Source organism: Cebidichthys violaceus, unplaced genomic scaffold (assembly GCF_023349555.1).
Source record: "Cebidichthys violaceus isolate CVI_PGR_0920_01 unplaced genomic scaffold, fCebVio1.0.p SCAF_35, whole genome shotgun sequence".
NCBI classification, from domain to species: domain Eukaryota; kingdom Metazoa; phylum Chordata; class Actinopteri; order Perciformes; family Stichaeidae; genus Cebidichthys; species Cebidichthys violaceus.
Genome location: NW_027176539.1, coordinates 874,273 through 892,521, shown reverse-complemented (window position 1 = coordinate 892,521; position 18,249 = coordinate 874,273). Strand labels below are relative to the sequence as shown.

General features: G+C 47.4%; 1 protein-coding gene across 3 annotated transcripts in view; it reads left to right on the top strand.

Moving 5' to 3' along the window:
* The window catches only part of fryl (furry homolog, like), a 34,640-nt gene continuing 16,391 nt past the window's right edge, over nt 1-18,249 (top strand). Inside the window, exons 1-37 of one of the 3 annotated variants that reach the window (XM_068725364.1) lie at nt 1-294; nt 395-491; nt 1,535-1,614; nt 2,410-2,490; nt 2,632-2,800; nt 3,638-3,730; nt 3,835-3,933; nt 4,217-4,318; nt 6,104-6,148; nt 8,767-8,870; nt 8,975-9,083; nt 9,293-9,379; nt 9,498-9,669; nt 9,770-9,902; nt 9,998-10,105; nt 10,194-10,431; nt 11,078-11,254; nt 11,354-11,440; nt 11,520-11,788; nt 11,898-12,105; nt 12,290-12,414; nt 12,674-12,731; nt 12,824-12,915; nt 13,009-13,181; nt 13,256-13,416; nt 13,500-13,610; nt 14,064-14,218; nt 14,318-14,417; nt 14,503-14,671; nt 14,994-15,271; nt 15,358-15,498; nt 15,604-15,772; nt 15,904-15,988; nt 16,228-16,340; nt 16,429-16,579; nt 16,666-16,769; nt 17,363-17,545. In XM_068725364.1, coding sequence (XP_068581465.1) covers nt 125-294; nt 395-491; nt 1,535-1,614; nt 2,410-2,490; nt 2,632-2,800; nt 3,638-3,730; nt 3,835-3,933; nt 4,217-4,318; nt 6,104-6,148; nt 8,767-8,870; nt 8,975-9,083; nt 9,293-9,379; nt 9,498-9,669; nt 9,770-9,902; nt 9,998-10,105; nt 10,194-10,431; nt 11,078-11,254; nt 11,354-11,440; nt 11,520-11,788; nt 11,898-12,105; nt 12,290-12,414; nt 12,674-12,731; nt 12,824-12,915; nt 13,009-13,181; nt 13,256-13,416; nt 13,500-13,610; nt 14,064-14,218; nt 14,318-14,417; nt 14,503-14,671; nt 14,994-15,271; nt 15,358-15,498; nt 15,604-15,772; nt 15,904-15,988; nt 16,228-16,340; nt 16,429-16,579; nt 16,666-16,769; nt 17,363-17,545 — 4,996 coding nt within the window. In that variant the 5' untranslated portion in view covers nt 1-124. The remainder of the gene's footprint in view (nt 295-394; nt 492-1,534; nt 1,615-2,409; nt 2,491-2,631; nt 2,801-3,637; nt 3,731-3,834; nt 3,934-4,216; nt 4,319-6,103; nt 6,149-8,766; nt 8,871-8,974; nt 9,084-9,292; nt 9,380-9,497; nt 9,670-9,769; nt 9,903-9,997; nt 10,106-10,193; nt 10,432-11,077; nt 11,255-11,353; nt 11,441-11,519; nt 11,789-11,897; nt 12,106-12,289; nt 12,415-12,673; nt 12,732-12,823; nt 12,916-13,008; nt 13,182-13,255; nt 13,417-13,499; nt 13,611-14,063; nt 14,219-14,317; nt 14,418-14,502; nt 14,672-14,993; nt 15,272-15,357; nt 15,499-15,603; nt 15,773-15,903; nt 15,989-16,227; nt 16,341-16,428; nt 16,580-16,665; nt 16,770-17,362; nt 17,546-18,249) is intronic. The other 2 variants (XM_068725365.1, XM_068725366.1) reach the window with 2 other exon arrangements.

Below are 18,249 nucleotides of genomic sequence, written 5' to 3'. Positions count from 1 at the left end.
TGGACACGGGTGATTTGCGTCAGTCTTGTTTAAAGACATTTCGTTTTTGCAAACAGAAATATCATACGTGCCTCCATGATGTCATCTTTTATCAACATGTCATATAATATTGTTATTGAAGGTAATGTTTGTACGTTGTCGTTGTTTTCCCCAGTTAATAAGCTCTATGAGCTCAATAGCAGAACACTGTTTGCCCTCCCTACTGCGCACGCTGTTCGACTGGTACCGGCGGCAGAGCGGCACCGAGGACGAGTCCTACGAGTACCGGCCTCGCTCCAGTACCAAGTCCAAAGGGTGAGACGCTCGTCTTCGGTTTCTTCTTCCTCCTCACGTACAAATCATTTACAGGTGACGTGTAATCATTGTCTCTCTCTCTCTCTCTCCCGCTCTGCAGAGACGAACAGCACCGGGACAAAGATTACCTTCTGGAGCGGAGGGACTTATCCATAGACTTCATTTTTTGTTTAGTTTCAGTGGAAGTTCTAAAACAGGTGAGTTATCCGACTCTCTGGGACAGTAGTTAGGACAATAGAGAGGAGAAGTCCCGCCCCTTCCTGCGGACCGCCATGGGACCTCAATTCAGAAAATAATACCTTCAGTAGTCAACGGAGAGAGAGTTTGATTTTTTGACATGAATTACAAATGTGATGTTTGTCATTTGAAGTATAAGACTGTGAAAATACGTAATTATAAAAACTAAAGGTTGTACCAGGATGTTCTCACACCAACATCAGGTCTCATATTTGTTGTGCTTTAAGGTACCGGAAAGGGGCGGGACTTTGTCCTTCTTTTATGAGGATTCTTTCTTCAGACTTCTTGGATCTCGTAAGGAAGCGATGATCCCTCCTCACTCCTCCCAACATCTTTCTGCATGTTGTCTGGATGGTTTCATTTCCCTCCGGAGACGCTTAAATTCAGGAGCGTCACAGTAAAGTGTTGTCTCTGTGTGTCGGCACTAATGTACATGGCTTAAAAAAAACTACAACAGCCATGATTCATGAGGGGATTCATCAATATTTACGGTCTTATTAGGCTTTAACTGATCAAAACTGTCTATTAGTCTTATTTCCGGGACAAACGGGACAGTATTTAGGATTTTGGGACATCTTATAGTCTTTGTCCACCTTTTTTATTGTGACCAGTTATTCAAATGATCAGATATCCTTAACTGCCGGTGCAGCGTTCACCACTGATAGGAGCGTCGTTTCATAGTTACTTTGTGCTTACTTATCTCCTGCGGTGCAGAAATGAACTGCAGTGTTTGTTAGCGGTGGTGGTGGTGGTGGTGGTGGGGGGGGACACGGACACGGTAAATGAACACAATGGCATCGGACCAACTCCCGACTCGGTTGTGTTTCTAAAGCGGACTCGTCCAGAACCTCCGCAGCGCTCTGAACTAAAAGCCGGTCCCCGGAGGACCGGAGCTAACTTGTCCTTGGCTCGGCTCCTGTGCGTTTGCTCCTGAATGGACTTAAAGAGAAAGACTGTCAATGCCGCTAATAAGACCGATGACTCCATGTTTTGCGTTTTACAGATTCCTCTTCATCCAGTGCCAGATGTTCTAGTACACGAAGTCCTAAACCTGGCATTCAAGCACTTTAAACACAAAGAGGGGTAAGTGTGCATCCACACTGATGAATAGAAAGCACTGATGAAGATCCAGTGGTGCGCTGTGGTCACTGTGTCTCTACAGACTGTCTTTAATGACACTTAATCAAGGTTATTCGGCTTTTCATGAGCAAGTTCTTCTTTATCCAGCTGTGGCAGTCAGCTAGGAAACAAGGTTTCAAAGTTGTTTTAAACAACTTGTTTCACAAATTAGAAAAAAAAGGAAACTTTGGTTATTTTGGCAAAATCTTTTTTCCCTCACATCTGTTCTCTCGTCATAAACTTGAGATCTACATCGGGCTCAATAGTCCAGCTGTGACGCTTGGAAAACAGTTCGAAAAAAAGTTTCGCAAGGATCACTTTTGGAATTTTAATTTCTGTGAAAACGGGTGGAGAGAAAAAAAATGGGTCATGTGATCGCGTGTTTGTTGTTGTAATACTCATTTTCGCCACAAGAGGCTGAAGTGCAGCACTACCCCGTGTTCTAAAATAGGACAACAAGCCTTTCTGTGTTCCTCCAGGTGAGTTTTAATTTACTCAACTTGCGCTCACTCACACTCACTCACTCACTCACTCACTCACTCACTCACTCACTCACTCACACACACACAAAGAAATTTAACCGGCCAGCCTCTTGTGGCCGACATGAGTATTACAACAACAAACGCTTGATCTTAAAAAGAAGTCTTCAGTAAAATACCAGAGTTTATATCGTAACACATTCCCTAGTGCACCGGATAGAGCTGTATAGACACAATAACGATGTCCATTTGTTTAAGACTTGATGACTTTGATTGACAGGTACTGTGGCCCTAACACTGGCAACGTGCACATCATCGCAGACCTGTATGCCGAGGTCATCGGAATCCTGACGCAGTCAAAGTAAGCTGGCTGAATAGTTCACAACGTCACACATTATGTCATTGGTTTAGATATGTGTGTATATTATATATGTCTGTGTGTGTGTGTGTGTGTGTGTGTGTGTGTGTGTGTGTGTGTGCGTGTGTGCGTGCGTGCGCTCAGGTTTCAGGCAGTGAGGAAGAAGTTCATCACAGAACTGAAGGAGCTCAGACTAAAGGAGCAGAGTCCCTACGTGGTCCAGAGCGTCATCAGCCTCATCATGGGCATGAAGTTCTTCCGGGTTAAAATGTATCCCGTGGAGGATTTCGAGGCTTCTTTTCAGTTCATGCAGGTAAGTTATGGAGTCATATTTGCCCCGGGGGGGGGGGAGGGCGTGTATCTACGGTTAGTGTGGCTGAAATGAGTGTTTGTTAAATTACACCAGACATTTTTATTTTATTTTATTACCGCCGCTCTTTGTTCAAACTCAGCAGCTCTCTGTAGCGAGGGCTCATAAAGCCAGATGAGTAACGACCAGAGGTGTGTGTGTGTGTGTGTGTGTGTGTGTGTGTGTGTTGGAGCTTGCATCTTTTTCATTAACCTCTTTGCAGCGGGTATCGCACTCGCTGTTTTCTTAAAGGGACAGTTCACCCCAAAAGTACTTCCTCTTACCTGTAGTTCCATCTGTGAATCCAGGTGGTTTTCGTGTGAGTTGCAGTTGCAGAGTGTTGGAGATATAGATTATGACTCTCTGCTCGTGATGCTCAAAGCGCCCAAACAAACACATTTGAGAGGAACTCGACGGCAGAAGTCATGACCCGGTTCATCGAGATAATCCAGAGACCTCGTCGTGAGCGGTTTCGTGTCGGAACTGTCTGACAAAAAAAAATGACAATAACAGGATGTTGTGTTCTTTTCTTTTCATGTGAGCAGACTTTGGTTCTGCATCAGTTAGTGTTGGAACACTTTCCATCACAGATTAGTTCATATTGATGATGTATATATATATATTTAAGATTACATTAATGAAGAGTGAGTTTTTTCGACAGTAAATCCACATTTAAAGCTGACTTTTACACATTTCTTCACCCCCAATAAAAAGCTGGAGATCATAAGTTTAGGGCTGTCCACATTGTCGTCTTAATACTGCCGAGCCATCTTCCTCGTCCTCTGTGTGTTCTTCATACAGGAGTGCGCCCAGTATTTCCTGGAAGTCAAGGACAAGGACATAAAGCACGCTCTCGCCGGCCTTTTCGTGGAGATCCTCATCCCCGTCGCAGCTGTGAGTAAACTTTTCAAACGATCTCCCCGCCGTTTCACTTCCGCCTTCGTGTCATTTTGTCGCCGTTTGAGATCCTCGGTGATGAGTCGGTTTTCCCTCCTCAGGCGGTGAAAAATGAAGTGAACGTTCCGTGTCTGAAGAACTTCGTGGAGATGCTGTACCAGACCACGTTTGAGCTCAGCTCCAGAAAGAAGCACTCTTTGGTAAGAATGATATCAGACCCCCCACCAAGTCTTCTTCAACACAGCATGATGTTCACTTAGAGTCAAACAGACCATAAAGCAGGGGATGATTTAGGGGCGGGGCTACACCGTGATTGACCGGTCTCTACCGGAGACGTATACGGCGTCTCTACGTCCAGATATGGTCACTTCCTGTTCACTGGTTGCAAAAAAAAACCAACCCACAACATGGCGACTTTTTTTGTTCAGATGCTAAATTCCTCTACGAGTCGGTAAACTTTGAGACGTTTTTTTCTCCCTCCAGGCTCTGTATCCTCTGGTGACCTGCCTGCTGTGTGTCAGTCAGAAGCAGTTCTTCCTCAACAACTGGCACATCTTCCTCCAGAACTGCCTCTCGCACCTGAAGGTACGCGCCGAGCCTTCGGGCCCGATCCATTTCCACAGAGTCCGCAGCGCGAACGACCGCGTTCCTCGGCATTTCAGGACTCGGCTCAGACGACCTCAGAGGTCTCACGACTCGTGTTGTGCAACATTTTGAAATTTCAGATTTAAGTGTTTTTCTGATTTTCAATGTGAAAACATCTCCATGGTGGTACGGTATGCTGACTGAAGAAGGGTGTGCTCTGTGGTTCTGTCTCATAATAACGTACTTTACCCTCATGTATCGACAGCAGATCTGGATAGGAATAGCACTTGATTTAATAATGATATAATAACAAAAAGAAGAAGCTTTAATTCACGCTCAAAGACAACAAGCATTAAATAAATGATTATTAGGTGTCACTAATGAGAGTAAAATGAACCTCTAAACTCTCCTGGTTCATCTGGTGCTCGTTGCACCTTCAACATCTCAAGTGCTGTTTTAACTCCGGTCTGTAGACGACTCCCTGTGAACCAATTACAAACCAATCAAACCCACTGTCCTCTTGTCCCCTGACCACCATGGAGCCAGTTCAAACCCCCCCCCCCCCCCCCCCCCCCCCCCTCGTTCTCCATTGATTACCCTCTTTGTGGAGAGTCCATGATCTTGTGGTTGCTTTGCGTCTGTTGTGATGGGGATTTCCGATGGCCGCCTCGTTTCCAGTGTTCTCTTTCACTGATTGTTGTAGGAGGTGTGATCAGTCAGTCTGAGTTGTGGTGATTCTTTGATTGAGATCACCCCCCGGGTTAGTGTGTGTGTGTGTGTGTGTGTGTGTGTGTGTGTGTGTGTGTGTGTGTGTGTGTGTGTGTGTGTGTGTGTGTGTGTGTGTGATGGGTTAGGCTAGTGATGATTTAGGGGGTTCTTGTCCAACCGGTGATTTTTAACCCTGTGGCTCTTAAAAAATGCTCAAAGATCAATACATTACTTAAAGGGACAGTACTGATGTTCTGTGTGAGGTTCTCCTCCACAGTCAGGGTTCTACTGCAGTACATGAGTTCACAGAACCAGACAGGAGAACAAAGTGATGTTCTCCTAATGTTCATACAACCACACTTCAAACCATCCAAACTCTACCTTTAATGCGTTTGCATGCATGTTTGATTTGGTGTTTTACAAACTAATGGAGGTTATAGTTCACACCGTGTTTGAGCTGCTCTGCTCTAACGTGTGATTCTCTACAGGGTTAAGATGCAGCAAATAGCACTGTGGGCTTGCTTGACATGGATTTGAATGAACTGCTGATTTTGGGGTTTTCGTTGCTTGAAAAAAAACAATTGCTCCGCCCCTTTTCCTTTCACACCTTTAAATGTCTTCTGTGTTCCTCTTTTCATCCACTCCTCTGTTCATTTGTTCTTTCTCTGTCAAACTACAGAACACTGACAGAACACAGCACACCTTACTTTGCTTTATCACTTTATACATATATATATATATATATATATATATATATATATATATATATATATATATATATATATATAGATTATATATATAGATTATATATATATATATATATATATATATTACATATCAAACACAAATGAACTGTTGCTTTTTATTACTGGCATGCCACTAATAAATCCACAAGTGGCACGTTTATCAGTTCATAGTGTTGATTTATATAAGCTGCTCTTTTCATGTTTGTTTACTTTTTGTTTTTTGCCTTTTTAACATGCATGTTGCCCCCCCCTCCCTCCCCCCCCCCTCAACCCCTTCATTCTTTGTCTCCTGTCATGTGATCCTTTTTTGTCTCACGTCGACTCGCTCCAGATGCCGTCTAACAACAGCATCCGAAAGCAGATTGAGACGCTGCAGGTGAGTGTTCTGGTCGGCAGCGACCCGCCCCGGCGCTGCCGTCCCTCTGAACGGGTCCCGGTCCTAAACCAGGGAAGCTACGTTATCAAGTCCTGCTATGGGCGGAGGGGTTTGACCCACATGTTTGATAGTGCTCCAACTCGTGCCTTCGTCGTCGTAGGATTGGTAATACCGGGACCAGGAAGTAGGGCAGAACGGATCCACCTGATTGGCTCCCGTGGGCAGTGAGTCGTCCTCTGTGGTGGTCTTGATGAGGGAAGAGGAACACGTGGTCTTGTTGTGATGCGTTGTCTTGTGTTGTGTTGTGTTGTGGCCTTCAGGCTTTGTTGTTGAGCCGCTCTGTGTTTGTGGTCATGCTGCATCCAGTGGGGGAATCTTACCGGGTGCGTTTACTCAAGTACTGTACTTAAGTACACTTTTGAGGTACTTATGCTACTTTATACTTCATCTCCACCACATTTTGGGAGTCAATATTGTACTTTTTCACTCCTCTACGTCTATTTGACGGCATTAGTTACGAGCTACTCTGCAGGTTCAGATTATTAATCCAAACCTGCTTTTTTTTAAAGATATTAAACTAATAAATGATGACGTATTATTATGGGTTAAGCTACTGGGAGGTGTATATATAAAGAAGCTGAAATTATCCGTCCCTTTACCAGCTGCAACATGAGTGACGTTTACACGTTAATGCATCAATAATCATAAAACTATCCCATATTATTCTGCGTAACGAGTAGTTTCACTTTTGCTACTTAAAGTACATTTGGATTCTTCTACTTTTGTAATATTTTGAGTATTTCTACACTGTTTTTGCTGTTTTTACTCAAGTAAAACTTCTTCTTCAAGCAAAGCAGTCTGCCATATATATATATATATATATATATATATATATATATATATATATATATATATATATAACTACACACTACTGTCATTAACTGCAAGTTAATGACCAAGAATACATAACAGTAGCTATCGATGCAATATCAATAAAAACAATTCACATTTGTTCCTCCTTAGTTTTTATTAGCAGAGAGTCATGAGAGGATGAGTTAATTTAAATATCATAGAATGTGGTGGTTTCGCGGTTTGTTCTTGCAGAACTGCATTTAGTCCGTTTAAAGAAGTTGGATTAACAGACCAAGTTAAACTGTAAAATGAATGCATGAGTCGTCTCTTGTCCTCAACTTCTGAAGTCTGCGTCACATTAGTGAACCTACAACTGAGTTTGAGTTCTTTTAAATAGAAACTCGACTCTTAATTTACCTTCTTGTTCAACAAGCCAATCGGAGATTATTCAGTCCTGCAGCACAATGGTGCATTTGAAGGTGCCGACCTCTTTTAGTCCCAGTTGACATTGAACAACGGCTGGTCTGTGATCTGCTGGTTGTCAGACGGTGATTTGTTGAGCTGCAGCCGGAAACATTAGACGACTGGTTGCATTAAAAAGAAAAGCGTCTGCTGGACTGTGGTTCTGATCCAGCGTGACCCAAGACATTTTCTCACTTTCCTCCAGCTTTATGTTTTATTTTATTTACCCCATTTTTGAGAACATCTGCCTCTGACATGTCGTGTGTTTAACTGAGAGCCGCCACTGTTTAAAAGTCCTTGTTCATCCTGACATTAGTTCCACATCAAAGTAGGTTTTAGTTTTTATTTTGATACATATTCAGAGCCTTTATTAGTCCCTCAGAGGAGACACTCGCATTGTTAGAGCAGCAAAGGAGACGACAGTAAAAAACACACACATGATAAAATATCTGGCAGAACAACTGAACAGTTGAGTCCACATTATTACACTTATAAAATATTGATGTTGCACAGAGTATTGATAAATATCTAAACACCAGATGTATGAATATTAGATGGTGGAATAACAGAAGGAGACGCTGTGACAGTGAGGCGGTTGGATAGAGAGAACCTTCATGAAGCCAATAAGATGAAGTCGTCATGTGGAAGTCCTTGAACCAGGACCACATTACCCGGTCTGAGCAGGGTCCCAGTCTGGACCAGCGGGTCGGGATCAGTCTGCAAAATACACAGACACACACACAGGCCTCGTCTCTGCTCCTCCTCAATGCCGTCCTCGTGTCCCAAGAAGTGGAGAGATTCGTGTCCCATTGTGATCCAGGTTCTCACGAAAGGCTCTGGATCAAATGTGTCCATGTAGGTCCACTAACAGACATGAGGACAGGCTCGATTACCAAAACCTGTTGCGTCTCTGGCTGTCTGTGTCGTTCACGGCGGAAAATCGTCTCTGACGCTCACTTCTCATGTCGGTGAATACATGTTTTTGCAGTTTTCTAACGGCCCTGTGCAGGTATCTCAACAACAAAGTGGTCCTAATGGGTCTTTTCCTCAAGATGTTTTCTCCTGGTTCTCCTGGAAATGTTGAGTATGAAGACAATCAATGGGACATTGATCAACATTTCCTCCAAAAGTTTTTTATTTCACTAGTTTTACTGCCGACTCCGTCTTAAAAAACGATCATACAGTTCCTCTAGAGAACATCAACCCGGCCTCACAGGCCTCACAGGTCTCCAGGTGGGTCGGGATATTTCCAAAAAAATCAAAGTGAGTGTCTCATATTTTTTTTTTCTCTTTACAATCCACAGAACAAAGACCCCAAAATGTCCCGCGTGGCTCTGGAGTCCCTCTACAGACTGCTGTGGGTCTACATCATCAGGATCAAGTGTGAGAGTAACACTGTCACACAGAGGTCAGTCGGTCGACGCCTATGAAGTACAAGTCTTTAGAATGTTAGCCTCGTTGTTGAGCAGTAAAGTAACCTAAAATATTCCCCCCCCCCCCCCCCTCCACTAGTCGACTACTCAGCATCGTTTCAGCACTTTTCCCCAAAGGCTCCCGCAGCGTGGTGCCCAGGGACACGCCGCTCAACATCTTCGTCAAGATCATCCAGTTCATCGCTCAGGTAAGTTTGAGCCGACGTACCTGGACCTCACAGCCGAGCTAACGATGCGCCGTGTAGGAGCTGTGTGTAAAGCCCCTTGTACGTATACGGCGTCTCTACGTCACTCCTCCTCAGTCCAGATACGGTCACTTCCTGTTCACTGGTTGCAAAAAGCCAAGATGGCGACGCCTGAACGGGGTCAGTGAATGCCGCTCTGTTGCTCGTTACAGGAAAGACTGGACTTCGCCATGAAGGAGATAATCTACGACCTCCTGTGCGTGGGCAAGTCTCACAAAACCTTCGCCATCAACCCGGAGGTAAAGTAGGGACTTCGGGTTCTGACGTTGTTCTTACGTTGTTGTGTGGGTCCCTGTGGGTTCCCTGTGGGTTCCCTGTGGGTTCCCTGTCGTCTTAACTCCCTCGTCGTCTCTGCAGAGGATGAACATCGGCCTGAGAGCCTTCCTGGTGATCGCCGACAGCCTCCAGCAGAAAGACGGGGAGCCTCCGATGCCCACGACTGGGATCATCATGCCCTCCGGCAACACCCTGCGCGTCAAGAAGATCTTCCTCAACACCACCCTCACCGACGAAGAAGCCAAGGTCATAGGTGGGTCGGATTCTTTTAAGCTTTTGGGAAAAAGAAAAAAAGACTTCTTTTTTTGTAGTTGAATCGGTTGAATGACTCCTGGGTGTTTTTTTTTTCCCAGGCATGTCGCTGTACTACCCTCAAGTCAGAAAGGCCTTAGATAACATCCTGCGACACCTGGACAAGGAAGTGGGACGCTCCATGAGCATGACCAACGTCCAGATGTCCAACAAGGAGCCCGAGGACATGATCACGTAGGTCGCCGCAAACCTGGACTCGTGCCGCTTTGCTTTTTTCTTTCGCGTTTCTTCTGACCTGAAGTTCTCACGAGACGTTCTTTGTACCTCAGGGGAGAGAGGAAGCCAAAGATCGATCTGTTCCGTACGTGCGTGGCCGCCATCCCGAGACTGATCCCGGATGGAATGAGCAGACAAGACCTCATAGAGCTTCTAGCCAAGTAACCCCTCCTCTCCCTCCTCCTCCTCTAACCTCGCTGCAGACACATCGGTGTACAGTCTAACGTCTCCCTCCCTCTCCCTCTGCAGACTGACCATCCACATGGACGAGGAGCTGCGCGGCCTCGCCTTCACCACCCTCCAGGCCCTGATGGTGGATTTCCCGGAGTGGCGCGAGGACGTCCTCTCGGGCTTCGCGTACTTCATCGTGCGAGAGGTGACGGACGTCCACCCCACTTTGTTGGACAACGCCGTCAAGATGCTGCTGCAGCTCCTCAGCCAGTGGAGGCAGGCGGTGCAGAGCAGCAATAAGAGCCACGAGGCGAAGGTTTGTGGAGGACGTCTTTTATAACTCCATCGCTAGCAGTGATTTTTAATGTGTGATGAGGGTTACTGTACTTTGTGTTTATGGCTTTTGGTTTGTTTAGTGTTTAGAGCCTGATCTCAATTGTTTTCTCTCCTGTTGTTTTCTCTCCTGTGTTTATGACAACAGGAATAAAAACGTTTTTTATTGGGATGATAAGTTCCTCATTTTTTTTTTGCGATTATCATTTTTTCGAAGTCACTTATTCTGTCATAAAACTGGTTATAAAATAGTGTTCTGTTATTAGGATCATTTATACAACCAAACTACACAATATACAGTATGTTCCTTTGAGTTTAGAGTGCATGGAGAACTTTATAGTCCTTTTTAGACCATGCGGTGATGTTGCACTTCAGCCTCTTGTGGCCAAAATGAGTATTACAACAACAAACTGACAAAGACGTTTCTTCACCTGCCAAAACATATTTTCTCCACATCTTTTACAGATGAAAAATAAAAACCTGTTCTTAAGTCACACACACAGGAGAGAAAACAATTTAAATCAGTCTTAGAAAATGAAGCAGCAGAATCTTTTTCTCTCATATTTTTCCTCTCAGGGCTTCCGTACAAATGGCCCAGAGTGAGTTTTTGATAAGTATTCTTTTCACAGGGCTCAAGCAGCGGCCATTCCCTGTCCCTGGAGCGCACTCCTCTGTTGGGAGTGCTGCACGTGGTGGAGGGTCTGGCTCTGGTGGTGCTCTGTAGCTGCCGTCCTGCTACCCGCCGGCTGGCCGTTAACGTCCTCAAGGAGGTCCGTGCGCTGCACACAGCACTGGGCATCTGCAAGGTAATTACTCCAACCACGGTGTGTTTTATTTATGACGGCCAAAGACTTTCATTGTCGCTGTTTGTCTGACGTTCGCTCTGTCTGCCTCAAATCTTTCAGGGGGATGAGGAGCTGGCCATTGATGTAATGGACAGATTAAGTGCGTCGGTGCTGGAGAGCTTCATTCATCTCACAGGAGCCGACCAGGTATTAATCCGTCTCTCATTTACAGAATCGTAAAGCTTAACGACTCCTCCGAGGCTCAATGCGTCTTCTCTCTCCGCAGACCAACCTACTGTACTGTCCCAGTGGCATTGATCTGCAGACGCTGGCGGAGTGGAGCTCATCTCCCATCAGCCACCAGTTCGACGTGGTGAGCCCCTCGCACATCTGGGTGTTTGCACACGTCACTCAGGGCCAGGACCCCTGGGTCATCAGCTTCTCCAGCTTCCTGCGGCAGGAGAACCTGCCCAAGCATTGCCCCACCGCCCTCAACTACGCCTGGATGTTCGCCTACACGCGCCTGCAGCTTCTGTCTCCGCAAGTTGACATCAAGTAGGTTTCCCTCAGCTGCTTTGTTCTTCAGACCCACGGCTTTGTGTTGTTGTTCTCTTTTTATGTCGTGTCCTCTCTGACCTCTCCTGTTCCGTACGTCCACCTCCAGCAGCCCCATCAACGCCAAGAAGCTGAACAGCCTGAACAGCAGCGACTCCTACATCGGCCTCTGGAGGAACTACCTGATTCTGTGCTGCAGCTCCGCCTCCTCCTCCCCCTCCATGTCCTCCTCGTCCTCCACCTCCGGGTCCGTCCGCTGCTCCCCGCCTGAGACGCTGGCGTCCACGCCGGACAGCGGCTACAGTTACGATTCGAAGGTGAGGAGCAGCTCTGCGGACAACTCGTCCATCGTAACCAGAGGCTGTAAAAAAACGTTGTCATCGTCAGATTTCCGTTCTTACCGACGGTCGTTGAACACATCCTAACAACATAGGATCCATGTAACGACGACCAATGAACAGATGGTAACCTCCGTGTGTGTGTGTGTGTGTGTGTTCGTAGATCGTTGGTACTCCGTCCCCCTCCTCCCTCTTCAAACACATCGTTCCAATGATGCGCTCTGAGAGCATGGACATCACAGAGTCTCTTGTGTTGGGGCTTGGCAGGACCAACCCCGTGGCCTTCAGGTAAGCCACACACGGCGTGATCTGTGCTTCATCTAACAGAGGGGGTCTCAGGGCTTTGCACTCAAGTCAAAAGCCTCAAAGTCCAAGTGAAGTCACGAGTCGTTGGTGTTGAACTCCCGTTTGTTTGATTTTCTAAACTTCAAATTCTTGATGTGACTCGAGTCCACACCTCCGGTCCTTAATATACTCGGCTACACCTCGACGTCCTCTTTACCATCTATGAATTGTTTATTTACATGATGACTTTCCCGTCCTTCAGAGAGCTGATAGAGGAGCTCAATCCCATCATAAAAGAAGCTCTAGAAAGAAGACCTGAAGTAAGTGCTCTCCATCGATACCATCTGCCACAGTTCCGTGTTCAGCAAAAGACCATTTGCTGACTTTTAACGCCGCTGTGTTTACTCTGCAGAACATGAAGCGACGCAGGCGTCGGGACATCCTCAGGGTCCAGCTGGTCCGGATATTTGAGCTGCTGGCTGATGCTGGTGTCATCAGTCAGATGTACGTAATCCACGGCGATCCCGCGACGATGACTGAGTTTTGCTCTTTTCGTTTATCTGCGTATTCATCTTTTTGTCGCTGAACTCTTCACAGAACCAGCGGCGGGTTAGACGGAGAGAGCCACTCTCTGAACAGCGCGCTGCTCGAGTACGTCGATCTCACCAGGCAGCTGCTCGAGGCCGAAAATGACAAGGACTCTGACACGCTGAAGGACATCCGCTGCCACTTCAGCGCACTTGTGGCCAATATCATTCAGAACGTCCCAGGTAGGTCTCCGACGCCAGACCGTGTGTCCTGAGCGTCTGTCTCTCGTTCGCTAAATGTGGTTACGTGTGTTCAGTGCACCAGAGGAGGACCATCTTCCCCCAGCAGTCGCTGAGACACAGTCTGTTCATGCTGTTCAGTCACTGGGCCGGCCCCTTCAGCATCATGTTCACCCCTCTGGACCGCTACAGCGACAGGAATATGCAGATCAACCGCCATCAGTACTGTGCACTAAAGGTACGCGATGACGCACGTAAAGATGCGGATGTGGACGTCTGTTCTGTGCTCGCTGAGAACTAACGGCTTCTCTCACGCTCCAGGCCATGTCAGCGGTGTTGTGTTGTGGCCCCGTAGCCGATAACGTCGGCCTCTCCTCTGACGGCTACCTCTACAAGTGGCTGGACAACATCCTGGACTCTCAGGACAAGAAGGTCAGATCAGATGGGGGGGGGGGGGTACCTCACTGAACCGCTCGCGAATGAGGAGCGAGCGGTTCAGTGAGGCTTTACTGTGAGACTTCCTGAGGTCACCGGTTATGTAGCGCTGGCTCACATGCCGGCACGCTGGCGCCACGCAGTGGTGTTCAGAAGTACTGCGAGAGGTCAGCGCGTTCCACTCAGAAACACAATAAAGTCAACTTTTGATCCTGTTGGAAACACGATATTTAGTGGCTGAAATACATGTCTTCTTTTAAAGATGGTACTTTGTTGTTTTGAGTGATTCTGCGGACAAAATGCAGGATTCTTCACGCTGTTATTGTCATCTCAACGGTCATAACTAATGGTCCTTGTGGAAGACTTGTGTCTACAAAAGCAGCGTAGAGACTGTTGGATGGAGTGAATCCGTGGTTGTAACAGTGGCTTTGTGGTCTTCTCCGTCTCCAGGTTCACCAGCTGGGTTGTGAGGCTGTGATGCTGCTTCTGGAGCTGAATCCGGACCAGAGCAACCTCATGTTCTGGGCCGTGGACCGCTGCTACACCGGCTCTCGCCGCGTGGCCGCCGGCTGCTTCAGGGCCATCGCCAACGTCTTTCACAACAGGTGCTGCGCGGTCCCGGTTTTGTCTGCGGCCCCCCTTTTTCCCCCGAGAGCCAGCGAATCGCTAACGCTGCGTTTTGTGTTTCACGCTTTTCCTCTCAGGGATTACCAATTTGACACTGTGGTGCTGCTGAACCTGATCCTGTTCAAGGCGGCGGATTCTTCCAGGGAGATCTACGAGGTGGCCATGCAGCTGTTACAGGTGAGAAAAGCTTCTCTGTTCTCCGCACAACACCGCTACCACTTTTATCCTTTCATTCAATGCACTTTGTCTGTCTGACCAATAGATCCTGGAGCCCAAGCTCTTCCGTTACGCCCACAAGTTGGAGATCCAGCGGACGGACGGTATCTTGACGCCTCCCTCGCCGCTGCCTCACCTCTACTCCGTGTCTTACTACCAGCTGTCCGAGGAGCTCGCAAGGACGTACCCGGAGCTCACGCTGCCCATCTTCTCAGGTTTGTCACGCCGAAATCACAATTGATGCGCTGTAAAATCCCGATACGGCATACGTAAACCCAGGTGATGACATGCATCTGCACCTAAAGGCCTCACAGCAGCCTTTTTGTTTTCAGAACCAACTGAATTCCATAATACCTGATTAATATTGCAGATGCCAGGTGTAGATATCTGTGCAAAAAAAAGGATATTTGTGGGGTATGTTCTGGCCCTGTCACTGTAGCAATACAGAGAATATGGAAACATTGTGGCTGTTATGATACTACAAAGGTTAGGAATAACCCCCCCCCCCCTCTTCCCCCCACACTGCCTCCACTCCAGAGGTGAGCCAGCGAATCCAGACGGCTCACCCCGGCGGTCGTCAGGTCATGCTGCACTACCTGCTGCCCTGGATGAACAACGTGGAGCTGGTGGACTTCAAGCCGGCCGCGCCGCGGCGACCGGAGGACGGCTGCGGCGGCGGCGGCGAGGAGGAGGAGGACGCGCACGAGCGGGACGTCACGATGGTCAACAGCCGCCGCTGGCTCCGCGGCGAGGGCTGGGGCTCCCCCCGCGCCACAACCATGGTGCTCAACAATCTCATGTTCATGACCGCCAAGGTGAGACACCCAGCGGACCGGCCGCTCCGGGTCTTTGGAAACATTCGTTGAGATGGTTCGTTAAATTCTAGCTTTTGTTTTTACAGTATGGAGACGAGTTCGCCTGGTCAGAGATCGAGAATGTGTGGACCACTTTAGCGGACAGCTGGCCAAAGAACCTCAAAATCATTCTGCACTTCCTCATCAGCATGTCGGGAGTCAGCAGTGACCCCAGCCTCTTGCCCTACGTAAGTCACGGGACGTTTCCACCGTACGCCGTGATCCTACTCCTCATGTTTCTGACCGTGTGTGTGTGTGTGTGTGTGTGTGTGTGTGTGTGTGTGTGTCCTCAGGTGAAACGAGTGGTGGTCTACCTGGGCAGAGATAAGACTATGCAGCTGCTGGAGGAGTTGATGTGTGAGCTGGAGCTGACCGACCCCGTTTGCTCAGCCGTCACTCACATGGACAACCCGCCCTACTACCGCATCACCTCCAGTTACAAGATCCCCTCAGTCACCTCAGGTTAATGAGCCGCCCCGGCACGGCACGGTCCGGCTCACGCCGTAGATACCGAGTCACACGGTCGATTGTCAGGTGGTCAATGTCGTTTTTTTATTTTTTTTATGTCTTCTCTCTCTCTTTCTCTCTCTCAGGAACGACCTCCAGCACCAACACCATGGTGCCAGGAAACGACGGTCATCACGACGGCAAGATCAAAGACTCTAACATGGAGGACAGGTACCGGCTGAAACACGACTCACTACTCTGTTTAAAACAAGTGGAATAGAGAGGATCTATGGACACCAGTTAGAACTGTAATGTCTCATAACTCAACAGAATGTGTTTATAGTTACATTCTCAGCTCCTATGATTAGTCTATAATAAGATAAGATGAGGAAAGACCCAAATCTCCTGTTTTTATGTGTGAGTTTTTTTGGACTGTCCTCTATTTAAAATCGAGCGCGCGTGTTCTGCAGTTACACCCACCTGGACATCTACAGTGGTCTGAACAGCAACCTGAACCGCCAGCACCACCGCCTGGAGTCCCGTTACAGCAGCAGCTCCGGAGGCTCCTACGAAGAGGAGAAGAGTAAGAGCAAACTCTCTTTGTACCGGTCAAACTAAACGCCACTAAAGAAGCTTTCCCCACCGACACTCCCGCTTCTCTTCTTCTCCAGGCGACTCCATGCCTCTTTATGCTAACTGGCGTTTGAAGGTGATGGATCACAACCGGCCGGAGCCTCTGCCCTTCCCCCCTACGGGAGGCTGCTGGTCTCCTCTCGTGGACTACCTGCCGGAGACTAATTCCCCCGGTGTGCCGCTCCACAGGTGCGCCATCCGTCACCTCTGCTCTCCCTCTACGTCATTCTGCTGTGTCGTTAAGCTAAAGGCAACCCGTCTTCTGTGTTTTTCAGATGCAACATCGCGGTCATCCTCCTCACAGACCTGATTGTGGACCACGGGGTCAAAGTGGAGTGGAGTGCCTACCTGCACCTCTTGCTGCATTCAATCTTTATAGGTAACTGACAAGTACACATCTGGGTTTCTTCTGTAGGGGCTTCTCAGGTCCTGGCCCTTAATAACCAGATATCTTGTTATAAATAAGCGAATGAATATATAGAAATATATATTTTCCTCTACATCTACAACACAAACAGAGTTTTAGGTGATTAAAACGGATCCTATATGTGATTTATTGGGTTTTTTTGCATGAGGAAACTCGTTCCCCACCTTCTGAGAGTTTTCCTTGGCAGAAGCCACCGAGACGTCTGAATATTTTATTCATCAAGACTCCCAATCCACGGTTTCTTGTGATTTCATCGTGACACTCCACTTCCTCGTCCGTCCACATATGAGTCGATTTTAGCTTACAGCACCGAATATCAAGTATGCATCGATACAGAAATAAGAAGTTTGTTGGTATTTGAGGATAAGCTCACTGAGCATGCTCAGAACCTTCTTCTCTGGTAGTTAAAGGATCATTGACGTAGCCTTTATCGCTACCTTCTAAGAAGTGTAGACGGGTCCTACCCGGCCTCACACTTCTTTACACCTCTACTTGCTGAAGTCACGTGATCCAACCTCTCTCCCTTCTCCTGTGTCTTCCTGCAGGGTTCGACCACCAGCACCCAGAGGTGTACGAGCACTGCAAGCGTCTGCTGCTCCACCTGCTCGTTGTCCAGGGAGCGAATAGCAGCGTTCAGTCGGTGGCCATGGTGCTGTTACGCAACCGGGACTACAACGAGCCGAGGGTCCTGACCGTGAAGCCGGCGGCTCCAGAGATCAACCTCACAGGTCAGTTCTGCCGTGGAGCTCAGAGTCAGAGGAGAAAGAAGAGGAACCATTGTTTACCTCATCAGCTGTAGGAATATAAAGGACGGGAAGTAGCAAAAGCAGAGGGGCCAAAAGTGTCTGGGGCCCCCGGCGCCTTCAACGTCACTCAAAGAGACGTACCAACCAGGAAGAGCCAGAACATGACCACAAAGAGATCCAACATGACTAAACAGAGGAAAAGAACAACTACTAATAGAAACTAAACAACTACAAAGAGACACAAGACAACTACAAAGAGATAAATAGACGACACAACAACTCACAACAACCATGAAAAGAGGCAAAACAACCACAGAGAGACACAAATCAGCTACAAAGAGACACAAATCAGCTACAAAGAGACACAGAACAACTTCAAAGAGACAAAAACAGCTACAAAGAGACACAGAACAACTACAAAGAGACAAAAACAGCTACAAAGAGATGCAAAATAAGCTGCAAAGAGATAAACAGACGACGTAACAACTCACAACAACCATGAAAAGAGGCAAAACTACCACAAAGAGACACAAATCAGCTAAAAAGAGACACAGAATAACTACAAAGAGACATCCATTTGCTGCAAAGAGACACAAAATGACCACAAAACAACAACAAAGAGGTGTAGATTTTAACCACAAATTCCTATTCAAAGAACTCCCCATGAAAGACCCTGCTTAGAGGAT